Source organism: Falco rusticolus, chromosome 2 (assembly GCF_015220075.1).
Source record: "Falco rusticolus isolate bFalRus1 chromosome 2, bFalRus1.pri, whole genome shotgun sequence".
NCBI lineage: Eukaryota > Metazoa > Chordata > Aves > Falconiformes > Falconidae > Falco > Falco rusticolus.
In genome coordinates, this window is record NC_051188.1 from 19,857,035 (window position 1) to 19,878,523 (window position 21,489).

The 21,489-nt window shown below is 39.8% G+C and overlaps 1 protein-coding gene across 1 annotated transcript in view; it reads right to left on the reverse strand.

The window, feature by feature from the left end:
- Window positions 1-21,489, reverse strand: part of XPO4 (exportin 4) — a 78,951-nt gene that overhangs the window by 48,222 nt on the left and 9,240 nt on the right. The window contains exons 2-4 of the mRNA XM_037376596.1: window positions 6,048-6,153; window positions 3,658-3,799; window positions 3,259-3,397 (exon numbers count right to left, since the gene is read on the reverse strand). Of these exons, the coding sequence (XP_037232493.1) occupies window positions 3,259-3,397; window positions 3,658-3,799; window positions 6,048-6,153 (387 nt within the window). The remainder of the gene's footprint in view (window positions 1-3,258; window positions 3,398-3,657; window positions 3,800-6,047; window positions 6,154-21,489) is intronic.

Below are 21,489 nucleotides of genomic sequence, written 5' to 3' on the forward strand. Positions count from 1 at the left end.
TCCTTAACACGTACACAGTGTTCCACTATTAAGAGAGATTACTCAATACTAAAGTCATCTTTTTCACCTCCTGCCCACTTTCTTCCTCTCATCACTACTCCTCTTCCTTCCAATCTCCTTTTCATTTTTTCATTCTCAACAGTTCACCTATTAGTCTTGTCCATCTGCCACAACATTATTCATGTACCTTCAAGTTCCATCCTCAAAATACACCCATTTCTAAAGGTATTTTTAACTATCACTGAAGAAGTTATGGTATCAAGCATATCAAATACTGCAAAAGGACACATGCAAAAGACTCACGACCATCTACAGTCACTGCTGTCCTTATTAAACCAACCTTCAGGACCTGACCCTGACAAGATGTTACTGAAGAGTCCCAAAGATTTCATGCAGCATGAGTGCTTAAGAAACACAAAGCTAGTACAGATGTCTGACAGGAACTGGATGAAGGGTTGCAAGGAATGGAAAAGATTAAGTATCTACTTCATTCTTGTAAGATAAAGAAGGGTCAGAGTCAGCAGAGAGGAGAAAGCAAGCAGGAAGAGGCAAGAGACCATTTCGCTTCTTAAAAAAGGATTTTCTCTCAATTACAAACTGCTGTAGAAAGCCATTATCAACAGGTAAGAGCCACATTTGCGAGCCTTAAACATTTTTAAATATGAAGTGATCTGCTGCTGACTCCATATGTTACTTCCCAGCTGCTGGAGTGAACCTCAGGTAGGAGGACATAAATGGGTGAGCAGCAAGTAAAAGGAAACAGGGAGCAGAAGTCTGGGAAGGATACAGAAAGTGACCAAGAGACTCAACAGAGAATTAGGAGTCACAAAAGATGAGAAGACTTCTGAAGCTTGAGTGTACAAGGCTGGAGGCAAGAGTATACATCACATCACAGGAAAGATGTGTCAAAAAAAAGGAGGAGTCAGGGAGGCGCAGAGGGCTGAAAAACATCTGCTGATGTCTCCCAGCACTCAAATCCCAGCCTCCTCCCTGACTTGGATGGAGGCGTGTTTTTATAACTGATACAAATAACTGTCCAGTGAAGTGCAGAAACATCTGCGACGCTGCATGGCACCATCCTCAATCTTGAAAGCAGTACCACTCCCTTAGCTTCACACCATACGTTGAAGCACCCTTAGCTGAGACTCCACAAGGCAGCAAGGCAGCTGCACCATTGTGGTTCCCCATGGCCTGATGGGCAAGGCTGAACGCTACAGGGACACGAATAAAAGAACACCCATCCATATTTGAAAAGATAGGTGGATAGTTCATTGTATGAGTTATTTCATACAACCTCTCAAAATTATTATACACTTATACAAGAGGCATGCCCTGAACCCAACTCGGAGCTCAGCTGTGACATGCTAACACACAGCTTTATTATGGCTTATTATTGCGTATACCAAGTCCTGGGTCACATGAAGCTGTGCCAGTACCAAAGTTTCTCTTGCAGCAAAGTCTCAGAAAATTACAAGAACACTTATGAATGAGAACTATAACATAAAACCTCATACATGTAAGGGAGCATGTGTTTATAAGCAGCTTGCCAAAGACTAACAAACATATACTGTGCCTTACAGAAAAGATGTTCTAGCAGCATCACGTGTCTAGTGATTTTTTGCTAGTAAGTCAATACCAGAATAGAAAACACCATTATATACTCAAGACATTTTCAATACCATTTGTAAAACTTGAGCAAAAATACTTTGGAGAAACTATGGAGAAAGTACTTGTGAAGAGACATGGATAAACGGAAATAAAAACATGAGCCAAACTTGGTCTTTGTATGGTGGCAGCAAGCAGAATGTGGAGGAGAGTGAAATATTGCCCCTTCCCCCAGCCAGAGCTCCTCTGCAACAAGCTGTTCTGCAGCAAGCCTGGGATGATATCCTCGGAGCTGGCAGCCTTAGGTGGCTGAATGCTGTGGTCAGTGTAGTGTGTCCGTCTATTAGTGCATGCACAGAATACAACTGTGTAAGTTGGACTGTGCAAGAGCTGGTTCAAAGCGAACTTCTCCATCAACATCCAGGTTTCCATTTACTCCATTTTTGTATCTTTACAGAAAAATCGTACTACATAAGCATACACACTGGCATCCATAAAACCTGAAAACCTCAGTTGTAACTCCATTTTAATAACAAGGCTGTTTCCTGGAAAAAAGCAGGAACTCAGCACTGTTCTAAACAAATACCCATTTCTACCCAAATTACACACAATGAAAAGGCTAAAATGTTCTCCTTAAGTTAAATAACTCTGAAATCAGTGTAACTGAAAGTGTAACTAAAATTTCCACACCCTGGAGGGATATCACTGTGCTCAGAGGTGACACACTATTTTTAGGACTATGACATGAGCTGCATTACTACTAGCACACTTTGATCGAATTTTCAGTTAAACTTTTGCCACTCACATCTAGTACAACTGGTGCTCTAAATGCTCAGCAACATTATGAGCCAGTTCCCCCAAGGTTTTTGTTTGAGAACAGCTTCAGTTAAAGTTTCAGCATGTAATATACATACTCTTCAATCTTCATTTGCTAGGAGAAAAATCACCTCTCTTTAATCTCTAGTTACATGCCTCTATTATGACCTATTCTAAACTTATCTCCTGGCATAGCAAACGGAATCTCACTAAATGCATAGATAGATATTGGACACCTTGTTTCCACTTTGAGCTCAGTATGGAAGGTAACACTTACCCCTAGTAGTATGACATTAAATCTAGAGTAAGTTTTGTATTTCCATTCCAGGTTTTACTTCCTCACACCCCTTTCTCTCCACCTACCCGTCACCCAGAGAACAGCAGAGGCCTATCTCTCTTGCTCCATAGCCCATTCCAACGGCTGAGCCACAGGAGGGTACAGCATTGCACAGATGAAAGGGGAACAGCATGTAACAAACCTGCTAGCTAACAGAAAATCCATTGTAGAGCATGCTGTTTTATTAAAGAAATCCAGAGAAACAAAACCCACAACGCTCATGGCACCTAAAGCAGCTATTCAGAGAAACCTATTCCCTAAAAAATATGGTGTAATTGTGTACTAAAGAACTACACATAACTGCCAGTCCCAACATATTCTTATTCAAAAACCTCCGACTTAGTAAAAGATTGCTTGAATAGCTATTAACTTAATCACTAATTTAATTTTTTTGATAAAAGTATACAAGATTTTATAGTCACTAAGTATATAACTTGCACTGCTGATACAGATCACTTAAATTTTGAAGAAAGAAAAAAAAAAAAAAGTAAAACACTTACCACAGTGGGGTTACCACTGCTGATCAACTGGCTGACTTCATGAAAAATGCTTTTGCAGTCAATTGATTTGTCTAATGATCCCCGTTTCACTATCACCGCTACTGCTAAGAGAATCTGCTCCCGAACATACTTCTGAAGGCTGTAAACAACATAGCAAAAATAATTTGCAAATAATTCTGAACATAAACTCTCAATAAAATTTTCAACACATTTATTTTTCAAACATTTTGTGTGAATTCATAAGGGAAAGCTGACAGCTCTACAGAAGTCAACTAAGTGTTAAGAATGGAAGATAAATTATTGTTGAAATGATATTCTGCTGCTACCCTGGGAAACAAAAGGATAACCCAGACTTTATGCAAAATCCCAGATGTTCAGAGGTATGTTTTCTATACTTACTTAGGCCTTTGTAAGACATAGGTTAGAAGGAATGTTCGCAGTGACTCAATGCTAGTTTTTTCCAAGAGAATCCATTCTCTTACAACTGCTTCCATTATCGCTGTAGCAGCTTGAAAAAGGACATAGTCCACTTTACTAGTTTCTGTGGGGAAAAACAAAGGAAACTTGAGCATCAGTAGACGAATACATATGTAGCTTCTATGCACTTCCAACAAAAAAATTAATGGATTTTACTATTATGTATTATTAAATGGAATTTTGTCACTATGAAAACAAACAAAGAATTCACAACTCAAAAGGGGAAAAAAATAATCAATAACCCAATTATCAAATTGTCTGGTATTAATAAAGTATATTAAAAGGGGAAGAAAAGTTGGCTGCTCAAGGAGACTGGCCAAAGATCAGGAATAAGAATGCTAACACAACTGTGGAACAAAAAAAGATTATATATTTAGTCCCAATACATTAAGATATGACTAATTCGACAGGCATGCCAGAACTGGAGTCCTCTATTATTTGTGTGCTTGCCTTTAGAACCAACAGTGCATAACATTACATGTATTTTATGGATGGTAATGAGGAGCAAGTCCACTTAGACCTAAAGATGACATCTGTGTTTAATTATCAAAGCAAAAGTTTTACATACTGGTGTATTCAAGGTTTTCTACATCATGTTCAAGCTTCCATATTTATCTCAAGGTAATCAAAATATAACTTCCAATCACAGTGTAGGAATAATTAGCCCTTATTATCTGAATATCTAATTGCTTTGTATATAGATGCACTAAAGAAAGTAGAAAAAGATGTTACATAGAAAGGTAACAGTTTCTGTGACTATGAAGTAGAAAGAACAGGTAGCATATCAGTAGCGTGTTTTCCACAGAGCTCAATGTGTTGAAACACAGAAAGAACATTCAAAAAGGGTGTAGCTACATGGTGGCAAAAGCATAAAATACGAAGTGGTGAAATAAAATTCCCAAACAAGAAGTGGAGTTTGAGCTATGGCGAGCAACTTGCAAGGACTAAGAAAAACTTGGTTTGTTTAAAAAAACCTTGGTCACAAGATGATGGGCTTTAAATGACTACAAAACAGACCTTTTTTCCCTGATTATAAACATACAAGTTTATAATACACATTTCCTTTATATGCAAGTTCTATATTCAAGATAATGGCTAATTTGCTTAAGTAATTTAATCAGCCTTCAAATCTAAACCCTACACAGCTACACACAAATCAAAATAAACCACCTTGAAATCTACTTAGCTTAATTTGGAAAAACTAAGGAACCACTTAATTGAAGATTAATGTGTATGTCTAACACACATAAAAATGAGCCAAATTATTCCTGCATGGGATTTTAGTTCTGACATTTCTTAACTGCTGGATCTTTGGCTTTTCAAACTGTACAAAGCTCACACAAAAAAAGAATGCTATTAAGAAAAGGAAAGGATGGAATTTCTCCTTTGCATCAAGTACCACAGGTGCACAGCTGCAATCCTTAACAGCACAGACCTCCAGCATGCAGTGTGAGCTTGTAACTAGTCCAAGTACCCTTATCCTCTACATGAAGTTGCTAAAGAAAGGCAGGACAAGTTTTGCCAGCTTTTAACAGCTATAAACTTAAAGCAGAAGAACGTAAGAGCCTCATGCTTCTTGGGTTGAACTCCAGGTTTTTAAACGAACTGAATGGTAGTGACTGTTCCCCTTTTTCTTTACACTCATCATTTCCATTGCCCTCCCTGTATCACTCATACACCTTTCCTTCCACAAACACAATCAACATCCTTGCTATCTTTCTCTACCTCCATTCAAGCTCCTGTCATGACCATTTTTTTTTCCTGTTTCTTTTTAAAGCAATCTATTCTTATGCTCTGGTTGCTGCCCATCCTTACCGGCAAACATTCCTTCAGTACACTTCAACTCTTTCATTCTTCATTATAAACAGCTTGTATCCCTTCCCTGGTTCCTGATTTTATAATCCCTGTGCCTCCCTTCTCAAATCCCAAGGCTTAACTAGCTGTTCTTTCTGTCCAGACGGTACAAACATTTACTCAAGAAGCACAAAGTTTTTGGGAAAAGTCTCTCAGTTCCAGGTCTCAGCATCACAATTACCTACGCTGCCAGGAAAAACCTGCCCCATGCGGTCCCAGAGGAAACCTGAATCTATTAAATCCATTTAGGAACTTGGCTGCATGAAGTTACATCGTACAGCTTTAGAGCTGCCAGAAATAAAATCAGGAAGGGCACCAATAAGCTTCACCCTCCACCAAAAAGCACCCCTCATCAAAATCAAAACTGATGTTCATATTCTAGGCTGCAGAAGAACAGCACCATGCCAGTTATCAAAACAGCTACAGCTACATGCTTAACTTCATTTATTAGAACTTACCCAAAATGTGTTTGCAAACAGCAAATGGTGATTTTGATTTTCTAAATGATAAGAATATGTGCTCAGCATGTTGGCGTTGCTCATTATTGACCATGGAAGGTGGTGCCTGAAAGACAGAAAAAAAAAAGTTATTCAAGCACTAAAACCCCATCCTGATTGTAAATATATATGAACAATGTCATGAACTTACAGATACTTGCCTTGTTAAACATCAAACCCAAGTATCTCTTGGTAAAACTGCCTGCTCTTTCTCTGTCATGGCCTCTTCTTATATACCACTGTATTTATATCATGTGCACTTAAGTGTGAATACTGAGACATCAGGCAGAGAGTGAATAAATGTTAAGTATTGTGTTCCTAATAATGCTTCTGATGAAAAATAAAAAGGAGATCTAAATTCAACCCCCTCCTTTTTCTACTCAAAAAATATCACTGCACACCACTAAACGCTACTACACACGCTCAGTTACAGAAATAAAGCACTAGTTTTTCTTTAGTTCTAAATTTGTTTTAAAATACTGAATTGTACAATAAATTCAAGGGATTAAAAAATGACTACGGATATGGTCTAAAATAAAGTATTGGCAGTAACATACTACCCTCTAGTGTTTAACGTTAGAAGTGACATCCTAACGACTGAGCAAAGGCTCTGATTGAAGAGAGCAGTCAACCCATTTGAGGATGGCTATGGCAGTTCCCCACCGCCACAGCCCCTTATATACCCAGCCCCTTACGTCACGGGCACCTTGGCTGCTCAGGTAACACCTGCTGCTCCACTGCTGCTTAAAACCAGCTCCATGGTGGTTTCTATCTGAAAATCAACAACAGGTAAAGCATGAAACTAGCATAGCAACCTGGACTACTGTGAGGTGGGGTATCACCTATGGAGCACAGATGAGACCTAACCACCAGCGTTACACCCTCACCTCATCAAGCAACCCCCAAGATCCCCTACCGCTACCCCAACAAGGTAAAACCAACCCTGCAGAAATGCCAGCTGCTCACACCACCACACTGCTCTCCACTTTTGCCACTAATATTCTCCGATATCTGATATCTGGGTTTTATCTGAACAAGCACATGGCACAAAATACTCTTACAGGGGACTGATACCGCAAGGCAGCATAGGCTGAACTGATGCACCTTTGAGAAAGGAACGTGCACATGTAGAAAGATTGCATACAAACTGCAGAGCCGGGTCAAGGTGACAATGTAGGTTATTGAACTTGAGCTGAACTTCCAAACTCCAAATTCCAGTCCTGACCCTAGCAATTTGCAGAGAATGTGTGCGTATCACATATCTTCTGGGTTTGATTTATATCCACTGCTTTGGGAATAAAAGCACAAAGAGCTTAGCATAAAGACCAAGATTTTAACTTAAGTGAAATATTTTCCAGTAAATAAAACATATCAAAACAGATGTAACTCTTTCATCCTTGACAAAAGACAAGATGACAAAAGATTCAAATATGAGCAAATAACACTACAGATTTAAAACTCAATAATTTGAGTAAATGAAGCAAGGAAAAGCAGGCTGCTGATCCTTGGATCAAAGGGGTCCTAACAAACAGCTGTGCTCCTTCTTATGCAGCAAATTTCTGACTCTCACAAACTCCTGTGCAGGTACCACGAATACCTGTGAAGGGAGTAAAATAAGTAGCAGAGGAAGGTGGCTGCAAAAAAGCCTTGTGGATACAGAATAAGTGCTCTGTCCCTTCACAAACTTGCTCTGCTCTATAGCCAGTTTAGGATCTCCCTGGACAGTGATGTGAATGTATGCAGAACAGCTCTTACCAGCTCCGGGGATAAAATCACAGTGTTTGTCCATGTCCCCTTCTGGGCAGGCAGCAGCTCATGTTAGGTTGCACACATGCATACGTGTAGACAGCCGCATGCCTTCTGTTCATGTCTGTCTTCCACGTGCTCAGAGCAGCATCTCAAGTGCTCAGTCAGCTGGTTGCAGGCAGATGCATGCACAGAAAAGTGTTCAGATATCTGGGGTATTACGCACTGCTGAACAACCGACACAACAGTAAGCTCCATGGCAGCACCTTAGTCCTTCCAGGACACCGAGCTTCAGTGAACTCCAACCCAATGCAGAAATCTGAACTTCAATAACTTTTTAAGCCAATGTAAACTTCTAAAGAAACAGCCTTACCAAACCGGGGCATGTGACACCTCTGTGATAAAACCTCAATGCTCCTGCATACAGCCAGCCATCAGCAGGAGCTGTTCCTAACCACCCATGCTTTCAGCAATCTGAAGGACAGTACTTCTTGTGGACTGCAGCTACATTCACTGCAACAGAACCCACTGTACTGAATGCCAGGAGAATATTTGGAGCAGCTTATCAAAAATACAGGAAGGACCTATGCAGCAGCAGCTTGACATGCACTTCAGTACTACTGCAAATAAACCAAAACAAACAAACAAGCAGTCCCTGCTTTTTTTGCCCCCATTGTATGGGCAAGTATTCATGCAAACACACGGAGAACCAGACTGGGGAAGTGACCACGGAAAAGCATCCCACCAAAGGCAGGCTGTTTTCATCTCGATCAGTTCCCCAGTCTGGTTCACCATAAACCAGCACAGCGTAGGACATAATAGCTGGTGATTGGTGCTATTACCATTTAAAGTTCTTTTAATCTACAGCCTCTGTTGGTGTGCAATGCCATGGGAATACTCTGAAGTCTCAAGGAACACACAGCTTTAGTCAATTAAGTTTTGCAAGAACTTAGAATAAAATTTCTTGAGACAAGTGACTTATTTTAGTAAGTTTCTGCTACTAAAAGGAGAGGTCCCACTCCTTTCTGGCTCTCAACTGCACAGTCTCATCACCTCCTTGCATTACCCCTTCTATCAATCAGCCCACAAAAAGACAAGGGGGGTGTGGGGGGATGACACGCCACAAAGGGAATGAACACTCTTTTTATTACTTTAATAAGAATCAGGAAGTCAGACAAGTGCCAGAGCAACGACGGAGAGAAAAGGAGTGCAGTGACATTGCCCTTTCAGCAGTACAGACCTTGCAGCTCACAGCTCTGCAGTCCCGTGAAGCCTCACTAATCACAGCCACATCAGAAGGAATTCTTTGAGTGTGACAAAGCATTACATTTTGCAAGTCTGGGGTAATTTATAGTCACATTCTTAGAGCAAATCAGGGCTACCTGATCTTCAACTAATTTTGCCTTAACAAAGCATATTTGAGTTTGTCATAGAGATTGTATTTATTTTCAGTGTTCTGTAATACTTAAGGGCATCTTCAGGAACAGCATCAGCAAACTCTAGCACCATTACAAAAAGACAGAATTCAAGATTAATGGGAAATATCCCCTTTATGCTTACAATAACTAGAAAAGAGACTTCCAACTTTACATTATTTTAACTCTTCTACTTTTCTGAAGGCTGATTACAGAAGGCCTTTCGCACCTTTGAAAGGCGCACAGCACATCATATTCCTGTAATAATTCTAAAAATCACGATAATTTAATAATGACTTATGCGCTTAAACTCAAAACTGTTCGGAGCAGAGAACTACAACAGGTAAGCTTTAAACCGTACTTTAAAACCACCAGAGGGAGCTTAAAGCCCAGAGTCTACTGCCTTCACCTCATCCAAACAGTAGTTACCCGTACACTGAAAATCCAGCTGTTTAAGGCTCTAAGGAAGGCCGGGCACATACGTATTCTGTGTACTAATTTCATATTACAAGGACCCTGGCTTAGGTGATCCCGAGTGCCCTGGAAGCCAGTGCCCAGCATCCCCTGGGCACAATAGGCTTAGAAACATACCTCAAGTACCCGTCGTGCTTGGAAAGTCCCCTAAAAATACCTACAGATTCACTGATTTCTTTCCAATTGTCTCCTTCAAACTCTTCTCTACAATCGATCTTACAGGGCATTAAAAAACAGTATGTTAATGACCAGTCTTTCCTTTCTGTACTGTCTGATGTTGCTGCTAACACCCATCTACTCTGTCTTACAAGTTAACTACAAAAAGTTCTCCAGGACAATGATCCTCTCCTGGTTTTAGCATAGCAAGATACTGCCCCGTAAGAATAGAGTCCGTACATAACATTACATCCTTTCAGCTACAAAGGCTTGTCTGGAAACAGAACAGGAACAGCAACAGCAGTGCTTACTGATCAGATCCAGTAAAACTACTTGACTCCAACAGCAATTATTCACACAAGGGAAAGAGCAACTGAAAAAAAGACTAGAAAATCTGGCAGACTAGCACTAACACTTTCAGGACCACTGGACTTATCTGAAAGCCTGGACAATTAATAAGAAACTAATGTAGCCCCCTCCCTTTCCTGTCAACCAGTTTATAAAAAAACAGTCAAAAACAAAAAAAACCAACCAATACCATATTTTGCTCTCCTTCTGTTCATCTGCTATCACTAGTCTGAACAAAACAAAAAACACCAAAAAAATAAAAAGTGAGAAAAATTAAGGTAAGTTATTTGATAACAAAATTATTACAAAGCCAATAAGCATATGTCAGAAGATCTAAAGCCTGCATGAGCTTACAGAAATCCTACAATTTCTCTTCAAGCCATCAACAGTAAATGAGCCGCGGGGGGGGAATATCTTTGAAAAGAGCACAAACTCTAAACTTCAGGAGGAACTAAGAGCCTGTGAAGTGAAAAGTAGAAAACACCTTTAACATCTCACACATCTTCACAGTCAGAAAAAAGGACTGAGAAAAAAAAAAACAAGAGCTGGAGATTAAGGATCTCCATTATCATGGTAAACGCACTACTGAGTCCTCAGCAGTTAGCATCTTTCTAATATTTTGGGATACAGGCAGATAGACACAGTTTGAAGAAATGTTGGTACAGCTTAGACAAACAGAAAAGCTGTCCAAATCATAGGTACAAACAGATTTTTCTGGTGCAGTGTAAGCATGCTCCAGCTTTCTTTACGAAGGTCGAATACACAAAGAATGACTACAGCTCCTTCTGTACATAAAGATCATTCTGCCAGGAGCAAGTCCCTTGGTCTGCATCTGAGACACAGGCAAGCCTTTCGAAAGTTGGGCAGTGATCTTCAGTGGTAGAAAGAGAGAGAGTAGGCTTTTATATCCTTGATTGGACTCTTAATAGTTTCCTTGCACAGACTCACATATCACCCTGCATTTGGTTTTTCACTTTCTGTACATTAAATAAACCCCAACAGTAAAATCAGCCCACTCTCAGGAGATAACCCATCTCAGCTTACATGGGTGTTATAGCAATAAGACAATTATTTTGGAAGGACAGAAACTGTCATGTAAAACTAATCCCAAGTCAGGTTTTGCCTTCTGTTTTGTTGACTGACTGGATACCAAGCAAAAATTAATTCCAAATCAAAAATAAGAATAAGTACAGTTTATTACATTACAATGAAGGAAAATAGCATACAACATGATAAAAGGAAACTGTACTAGTTATTATGCACAATATGATAAAAGAGCAATAGAGGCAAAGCATGAAGTCATTACCACAAAGCGTTGCAGAGAGGCTAAGAAAAGGATACATCACCAATTACCACCTTAACGCTATCCAGGCCCACACTGCGGCTGGGAAGCCCCATTGCAGGTGGCACCAGGAGTCTCTCAGTAACTGAGAAAACCCCTATGCAATGCATCCACCTGTAGGTGAGGCTTCTGGTGCAGTCCCAGAGCTCGCCCACCTTTATACTCAGTGGAAAATAAAAATAGTTTACACATTTAGTGTATGTAAACTTTTAAGTTTAGGCTAAGTGCAGGCGTGTACTCTCTCATGATTTGTAAGGTTCACACACACCAGGGACATTGTTCAGATACCCAAGTGTGGTGGAGTTACCATCCTGACACAGCTGTGCACAGTATTTATTGTGTGGATGGTTCTGCTCACATCATGCTTGTCCAGGGGGCTCAGGACAAACACCACCTGCTCATTAAAGTTGTCCTTGAGCTCCCTGTCCAAGTTAAACAATTCCTAATTAAAGACAAAGATTTTTTTCATAAGCAGCAATCAATTGAATAAATTTTCACCCTACCTTCCTTGACTATTAGACTAGATATTTTACAAAAATCTAGTAACTTCCATGTAGTTACCTTTTCCTCCCAGTGTGGAACCTGATAAAAATAAAACTGGATTCACCTTTATCAGAAATAAAAGTTTCTCCTCAATGCGTTCAAGGTCAGCACAGCTCCTTTAAAAACTCCTTCTCCCCTTTCTTACCACTATGAGAATGTTACAAGAAGCTCCATCACCCCTCTCCCTACTAACAAAACAGGAGGTGCAACAACATTGTTTGTAACAACTGTTTACCTCTGGCAAACTTAGTATAAGCGATCCACTGATCTGAAAAATGCAGAAGTCACAAACACAGACTAACAATATTAAACCCTCCAAACAGCATGGGTTCCTCAACAGTCACAAGAGTACTGGTAGGATTTTAACTAGCTTTCCCATTCTTCCCGCCTGAAACCATCCTTGCGTCCCTGTAACCATTCTTTTGTACCATGGGAAGATAAAAGAGCACCTGATACAGCAACATCATTTAACTCCCTAAGTTTATATATTGCTACTTACTTTTTTCCTCTCCAAAATAAGCCATCTTTGTTTTTTCCTTATATAACAGATCTCTCATTTCTAACTTTGATCATCTTTTTTTCTGCTCCTCCCTTTGTGGTACACCATCAAAGTGTTATCATATTATTCACTGATGCTACAAGAAAGGACAGCACAACTGGTAACAATTAAAAGGCTAAAAATTTGGCATACATTGCTTAGGCAGAAACTGATTAACACAAACAGATAATAGAAATAATTTAAAATCTTAATTCACAGTGACACTTAGAACAGGAAAGAGGCAGATATGAGAAAGGGTTAGACCAAATGTCATTTGGAAAATACACACATGACTAGGCAACATCTGGTGAAGGTACACATGGGAAAAATAAGGGGCTTCGGGTATTTGTTTTATTTTAAATAGAAGTAGTAGATGCAGATGAAGGATATGAAGCTATACATACGTATTCAGAACCACATGCTTCGTACAAGCATTTCCTACCTCAGTAAAAATACATAATTATGACTTGTCAGGATGAAGGGTGCCGAGCAATGAAGACAATAGACACGAGAAAGGTAGCAAATGGGTTGCAAACATCACATGCTCTCTTCATAAGACTGAACTCTCTTCATAAGACTGAAGTTGAAGTCACCGTGTATTTGCCAATAACAGGCTGAAGAAATTACACCATATCCATATTTAAAGTGGTGTCTGCTTTTTTAGCTCCTTCCCCTTATTTCTGGCAGCACTTTCTGCTTTAAAAAAAAAGGTATTTCCCCCCCCAGGTAATTCTGTTTAGGCAGTTTCATGCTGATCGTACAAAATACAACATTTTTTGATCATATACTAGATGTGACATTATTTTCTTAATGATAGAAGATGTCAGAGAATATTACTTATTGGTCACTTGTGGAGAGTAACAGTTTCTTACAATAAGTAACTTCTAACATTCAAGAGACAACATTATTGTTAAAATCAATAATGGAATAGTTTTTTATTTAAGTATGATTTAGTTAACCAGTCTGCACTGTTACCTATGCACCATACTTTTGCTAAGAAACATCCTGGCCATGATTGCGTATAAACATAATTAAGGATGGGATGAAGGGCTTTCATTCTTTGCAGACAGAAAAAGCTGGCTAGAAACAAATCCTGATTTTTCATAGACTTGCTATGGCAAGAGAGCACTGAATACAACCAAGTTCAGCATCTTTCTACAATTACACTGGGGGAAATCTGCAAATTAGCACATCACAAAGAACAGTCACACACTCCTCCAGACTTTGCTGCTTAAGGGAACATAGAGTGCACCAGTGTGTTTTAAGCTGACGCCCACAGTATTCCCACCTACAAAAAAGGTCCCCTATGAACAGTACAGCCTAAACACTAGTAGGATTATGGAAATGCAAACATGCCTACTAAGAGAATTTTCTTGGGGTTTAAAAAAAGAAAAGATTAAATTACTTGTACCTGCTACTACTAAAGCCAAGAAGGAACTATCTTGCCACAGGCAATGTTTATGCCTGCAAGTAAATTACTTTACAAACTTGACAAGGGTAGAAACAAAAACTTGAGATTTCTGCTCAAGTGTGTGACTTCATAAAATTCACCACAAACTCTCCAAAATGAGCTTCCCTAAATATCATGGGGAATCCTGCCTTCCCTGAAGTCAAGAGGTAAAACCAAAACTGTTCCTGAACTCTGGTCTGTCTGTGGGCGGTTATCGGCTTATGAAAAACCAATTAAACATGTCAGTTGTTCTTCAGAAGGGTGTCTATAGACTCTGTGCTGCAGAGAGCCTGGAAGCCTAACAGAGACAAGAATAAGAAACCCAATCTCTGTCAATATACAAGGATAAGCAAAAGCCACCAGAAACTGCAATGGCACAGCTGGGTCTGGACCTTGCTGACAGCCACCATCAGGCAAGACACGCACAGAGAAGTGAGGAATAAAGGAAGCCCAGATGGCTTGCCAACATGTCCCAGCAGGCAGGGAAGCCAAGTAACAGTGAGGCATATGCAAAGGAGAAAGATCATGAGTGAACTTGAGAAGCATGTGCAGGGGAACATCATGTGATGGCGGTAATGTAGCTGAGAGGCATGGGCAAAAATAGAAGGAGAAAGAGGGGGAAAAAAGGGGGATAAAAACCCCAAACATAAGGACAATAATTTTTAACTAGTGCACATACTGCATTTAGACAGCTAAATACATTATTCAATCCATGTAAGCAATTGTTATAGCTGCAGTGTACCTCAACAGTCAAAAGTAATGACATTTTAACTTAATGTGCTCTTCTAAGATGCTCAAAACCCCCTTAAAAGAGATTTCTGTATCTTAAATAACAAAAAAACCCATAAGAAAATTATACCCCATCACAGTTCTGCTACATAGGTGAGTTATACAAAAGTATCAGATTCTTAGAATAAGATTTGAAGCTTCACTCTACCAAAGTCACGTCAAGCAATGTGCCCTGCAACTGCGTTACCCTGACTTCTGTGGTGTCAAGCCATAATGGGTTTTTCATCCCACTTTTACCAGTAACATGTTTCAAGTGTTTTAAGTAACATTTTTTCTACAGTATATCACAGCACACTCACTAACTGTCACTTGCCTTATTAAAATAGCTAATCAGAGAGACTAAATACAGCAAAGTCAGACAGAGAACTGGACATTAGCCACACTTTTGTTCTTGGCTATTCACCCTTACTTCTCTAGCAGCTGCAGATACCCAACAACACAAGGATGTCTGACCCCCTCATCAAGCAGATGCCACCAGCAAACCATTCAAGCTACATGAAGGTGCACAGCTCTGCAGCAATCAGCAACTGCTTCACAAGTGGATCAGACATTCCTGCCTCAGGCACCAAGCCAGAAGGCAGTTTAGACAACTGGTATAGACAGCAGCTTCTGCTGTCCAGATCTGCTGTTAAAAAAATGCCAGAGCCTTGAATAATATCTAAGTTACTACAGAAAACCTAGCTAGCATAATAAACAATTTCAACTATGTTCCAGTTACTTCCTTTGCACTTGCTTTTTAGAGTAATCATTTAAATCTACAGCAGTAACTCATCTTCCAATTTAAGAGATACTCAAGACTATTTTTGAAGATTGGTAAGAAAGACGCAATAGATGGCTTCTGACCAGACATGCAGTAGAGACAACATGCTGGAGATTTAAGACTTCCTGAACAAAAAGTTGGGTTTGTTTTTTTTTAAATCCTTTCCCAAAAGTAATTATTTGAATTATTTAAACCCCGGAGTGCCCAGTATTTTTCAGTATATATTTGGAACAAATGCGTGACTGCTGGAGGAATTACCTCCTACACATCTACGCCTACTGATCTACTCACAGTCTTGCTTTCATGCAGAGACTTAATGATAGGGGAAAAAAAACATTTTTTTTCTTCATATCAGATTTTGCTTTGTATTTTGGAACTGAAGTACTTTATTAAGTCTTTTACAAGTAAAACAGGAGATAAATTGTGGTTTGTCATAAGATCTATTATCAGTTTTGAAATGGTCTTTAAATATAAGATACTATATATATATACATTAATTGACTAGAGAGCCAAAGTAAATCATTACCATCAACATCAAAATGTTTCTGAGATAAGACTTCCTCTCAAAGATAAGTAACAAGAACTGCTGAGATTTTACTTCTCTGCTAACAATGTGATCTTCAAATATGGATTATTATAGGTTCTCCACTGAAATTACCATTCATATACGTGCACAATACTTTTCAGATACATGATCTGTGGTAACCAGACTGCAGAGGAACTGCTTCCACTGTTCATGTCTGCTCCTTAGCATCCAAATAGGTACCCAACACCTGCTGCTTAAAGAAGAGTGGGTAGGACTTGAAAGGCAAAAGGGAGGATGGCAGAATGGAGTCTTTGTTCGAGGAAGCAGGACCATAGAAGAGGAAGAAAAAAGAATAAAGGATGATGAAGGTATAGCCCTCAGGTAGCTGTGGCAGGGCACTGACAAACAGATGTCTGTAGTTGGTCTATGTACCTATGTGAGCTGTTCATCCACTATCAGCTCTGACTGTTGTCAGTCTCCTCACAGGATTCATTTAGGACTTTCTTTTGACCACTGTGCTCATTACTCAACAAGAAAATCCACAAATTCAACGAAACAGTATATTGACTCATGCCAACCTTCTGGAAGCATTAGGTGAACAGGATCAGCCCAGACTCCATCCACCCCATGGAGGATTGCTCCAACAGAACTTGGAGAAATGACTGAATTCTGCATGGGAAACTCTGCATATCCCAAGAGTTACAAGTTTAAACTTGTCATTGCTGGACCAAACTCACAGAGCCCCATATACAGTAATCACAAAAGCAGCACACAGAATTATCACAGACTTTACATACACTATAATCAAAATCTGGTTTTCTTTTAAAATCTTAATGCTTTCTTTATAATTTCTGCATCAAGAAATATGTTTCAAATTGGAATCAAGAAAATTCAGTGTAAACTTAAATAGTCTTTCAATTCTGTAAATTTAGATAATGAAAACCAGGATACAGTGTAACACAGCAGTGAAGGCAAAATGCTTTACACCTATTTGTTACTCTTTCCTCTATAACTGAAGTTAGGACATTGGTGGAAGCACACTGACATCAGGCAAGTCTGACAAACGCCCTGTAATGGATACTCAGTTCATGGTAGTCTGGCTGTGGACAGAGGATGAATGCTGACATGAGTTTACTGTTCAAACCCTTAAATTAAATGCTATTTATTTCCTAATCTCCACATTCACCATCTTAACATTTCAAAGCACAAGCAAGGTCTGACCCACTGTTCTGTTTAGCAAAGTAATTTCCCTAAAACACCTGGCTGGTGGCAATGGACAAATCCACACTGAGTCCCCTTGAAGTTAGTACGATCCTACAAAGCAACAAGCAGTCAACCCACACAGACCAGAGAAAGCTCAGTCGAGACAGAACAAACGCAACTCAGTATGGAAGAGAAGGACAAAGGTAAGAACACTGTAACTACGCAGTGCAGTTATGGAAATCTTCATTGTTCCAAATCTTTTGTAACCCATTTAACATTAACAAGTAAAACCAGCTTGCTTTGACTTCAGCACGAGTCACTGCAGTAGCACAGGACCCTAAAAATATGTTACTAAAGGATACAAGAACTCATAAAAGTGCCCTTACTACAACTGCACTCACACTAGCCTGAAGTCTTGCTCTCCTACTTCCTTCCTCTGATGGTCTCCTGGAGCTGGAGTGAACTTGGCCTCCACATCCTGTGGCAAGGAGAAGGAGAGCTGGTGGAAACGGAACCAAACTCTTCTCTCGGCTCCCGCCAACAACAGATGCTTCTCTCTTTCCCCTGCAAGGAGGCACAGGTTGGAACTAGATGATCTTTAAGGTTCCTTCCAACACAAACCATTCTGTAATTCTACGATGATAAACGGGTCCCAAGTTCAGGCCTGGAGGCTATCATCCTAGAAGGTAGGAAGGAGTCTCAGCCCAAACACACACCACTGCCTCCGCTGCAGAGTGGACTAGCCCCATGACAGGTCCTGGTTCTCCAGCAGGAGACAGGACACAAGCCCATTCACAGCCCCTGAAATCCTAATTGCACCTTGATCATAAGAGTCAAGTAGCTTAACTCTGTATTACCCATTTTTGTACATGTAAGGCAGTATTAGACACAGCTTAACAAAAAATGCCAGGATTGTGACTGTGAATTTCAAGACAAAGTTTTAACTAAAGAAAGAACTGTTGTGACCCCTCTTCTACTAGACAGCAGATCATAATAACGCTGGTAATGGCAACACTCATTTTCCAAATTTCCCAAGTTGAGATGTACATGATATATAACCTATTTATCAGGCTCACTGTACATCAAGTATGGTCAGCAACTGCCCTCATCCTGCAAGAGTCTTCTTGTCCACATGTGAAGAAGTGTCTTATAATATGTATTTTTTCCTGTTGTCCAATTCCAAACTACACTTACTGAAAGAACAGCTATAACCACCCATTGCTGCAAGGGTGGGATTATTTTTACTCACATGTAGCCTTCTACAGTAAGCATGTGCAGATGGGGTAGGGCACCACAGGGGTAACAGGACATCACATGGGTAACCCCCCTCCACCTCACACACACACCCCAACACAAAAACTAAAACTCACTCTGTGCAAGACAAACTGAAATAGTGATGCATTTTGGTTTCTGGGAGTTTTAGGCTTTGCCTCCTATCACAAAAGCATTCCCTCCCAACAAACTAATGAAGAAAGGCAGGCATGCAGGGCAGCCAGCTTCCCTGCCAAAATTCAAGTTTTAATACTTCCTCCTCTATCAATCTTGCTAAAATTTCAAAATCCTTTTGTGCCATCATAGTTATTTAGAATTAATTTATTAAAAGCAAGATAAGGGAGTTTTAAAAGTTTTTGGAGTTTTATCTAAACTTGATATGGAAAACTCCTTTGGCTTAGTGCACTTTCAAAATAGCAAAGCCTAAAATACCTACCTTCATTAATAGCTTTTAACTGTTAGGGCACCAACAGAAAGTTACAGGCAGACACAAGTAAAATACACACAAAATACAATACCTGATCATGTAAGCAAACAGAAATGTAGTTACAGAGACATGAAATCACGGTTTAGCCAAAAAAAAAAAAAAAAAAAAAAAGAGCAACAGAATAGAGGCTAGAGGATGCAGCTCATCATCTAAGCCAGGCTGGAGGATAAGGAATCCAAGAGAAATTATGAAATTGAAAATGATTTTGTGATGTGAATAACTTCTTTCACTCAAAACCAGGGAAAAATTACACACTTCCACTGAACACACCTACAAAAAGCTCTTTTCCCTTATATTTTTGCCATTTCCCAGTAACAGGCAAAATGTATCTAGAATCATACACACTTTAGAAGGTAGGATGTAATTTACTTTTACCTTGTTTCACTACTTTATTCTGCTCTTGCAGATACAGCCTGAACCTTGTTACTGAAAAAATTACGTATCTCTGTTCATCCTCCAATATACAGAGGAGCAAACACACAATACATATTTTGAGAAATTCTCTTCTAAAAACCATTTTTTAATGAAGATTTATTTTTTTACTACACATACACAAGTTTTTTGGGTTTATTTAGAAAAAGCAATTTTTAAGACTCAAAGTTAAGTGCCTAAGTTCACTCCAAGAAACCTGCATAAATTAGCTAAGTCTCAAGTTCTGAAGAGTCACTGGGCTCCACATACTTACTGAAAAATGACTGTGAAGAAATGTGGTCATAATTACATATTTTATTCTCAGTTCTGTGAGAGGGAATGTTATTGTAATGTAAACAGGAGAATAGCCCCAGAAACAATATTATTTCTATTGATATTAGAATTTCATATTTATATATTCCCCACTAAACAATTAATTATTCTGAAGCTACCCAACATCTGTTCTTAATCCCACTTAAAACAGCTTCACAAAATAAAGGCTTTGCAGCTAAGCCTCATTAATTCTCTCAGGAAAAAGCACATTTGTTTTGGGGGTTGGGCTTTTGTTGTTGACAGGTAAGGAAAGCGCTATTCATGTTTTCTTCACCAGAGAGGAGTGTATGTTTTGTAAACCTGTTTGCACATTTCCTCAATAACAATGCAAGATGTAGCCATCTGGGAAACTACCAAAAAGGCATGGTTGAGAGAAAAGTCAAAGAGCAGCAACGTTATTAGCCAAGCAAATAGTAGTCGGAGAGTGAAGAGATTATAAAGCTACACTAAGTGTGAACATTTAAGACCTTCGTGAAAAAAAGTCCCAAACTACGATCAGTGCAGAAAACATGCAAAACTCTAATCACTGTGCATAAAATCAGTGAAGATGAAAGTAACGCTTTTCAGTCACTGCTTTACCACCTCACAAATTCAGCTTTAAGGCACCCAATATCAAACCAGCATCTGTAGCTGCAAGGGAGAACATACTTCCCCCCCAAGGCAGGGCTGCAGTCTTCTTGCAACAGAGATGAAAATCCAGTCTCCCATTTGGAGATCTTGAGTAACTGTATACACATATAAACATATAGGTGCTGTGGATCCTTATGAAATCTACCAGTGACAAATGTGTAAAACGTAGCTTTAAGATGAGGGGTGTAACGTAAAAGGAAACCGAGTTGTGAGGCGAAACCCACAGCAGGCTGGCAGGGTCCACCAGGACCAATGATGCCTGGGTAAAGTTGTGGCAAGACGAAAGAGGAACTGACTTAAGGGGCCACGTGATACCAAGACCACTGACACAAGCCCAAGATGTGGCAGATCAAGTTTGGAGAAGTTCATTCCAAAACCTTGAAGACCACCTATTTGCAGAGCCAGACAAAATCAGCAAAAAGAGAAGAACCCTTTGCTGCGTGCTCAAAGCAGATATGCATGTAGATGCTGGTCCTGAGAGGATGATGCTTAGCCCCCATCACCAATGTGGAAACCTTCCCCCTGTCCCCAGCCTGTCAGTCAGCCTGGTTTCAGCTGGGACAGAGTTAATTTTCTTCTTAGTAGCTGGTGCACGTGCACAGCTGTGGTTTGGGTTTGGTGTGAGAACAAAGTTGATAACATACTGATGGTTTTGGCTGTTCCTAGGTAATGTCTGTACCAAGTCAAAGACTTTCGCTTTCTCGGGCCCTGCTAGCCAGAGGGCTGGAGGGGCACAAGAAATTGGAAGCAGGGGGGACAGTCAGGACACAGCTGACCCAAGCTATCCAAAGGGATATTCCATACCATATAACGTCATGCCAAGTACACACAAGCTGGGGGAAGGAGGAGGAAGCGGGGAACATTCGTAGTTACGGCGTTTGCCCTCCCAAGTAACCATGATGCATGATGGAGCCCTGCTTTCCTGGAGATGGCTGAACACCTGCCTGCTGGTGGAAAGTAGTGAATGAATGAATTGCTTT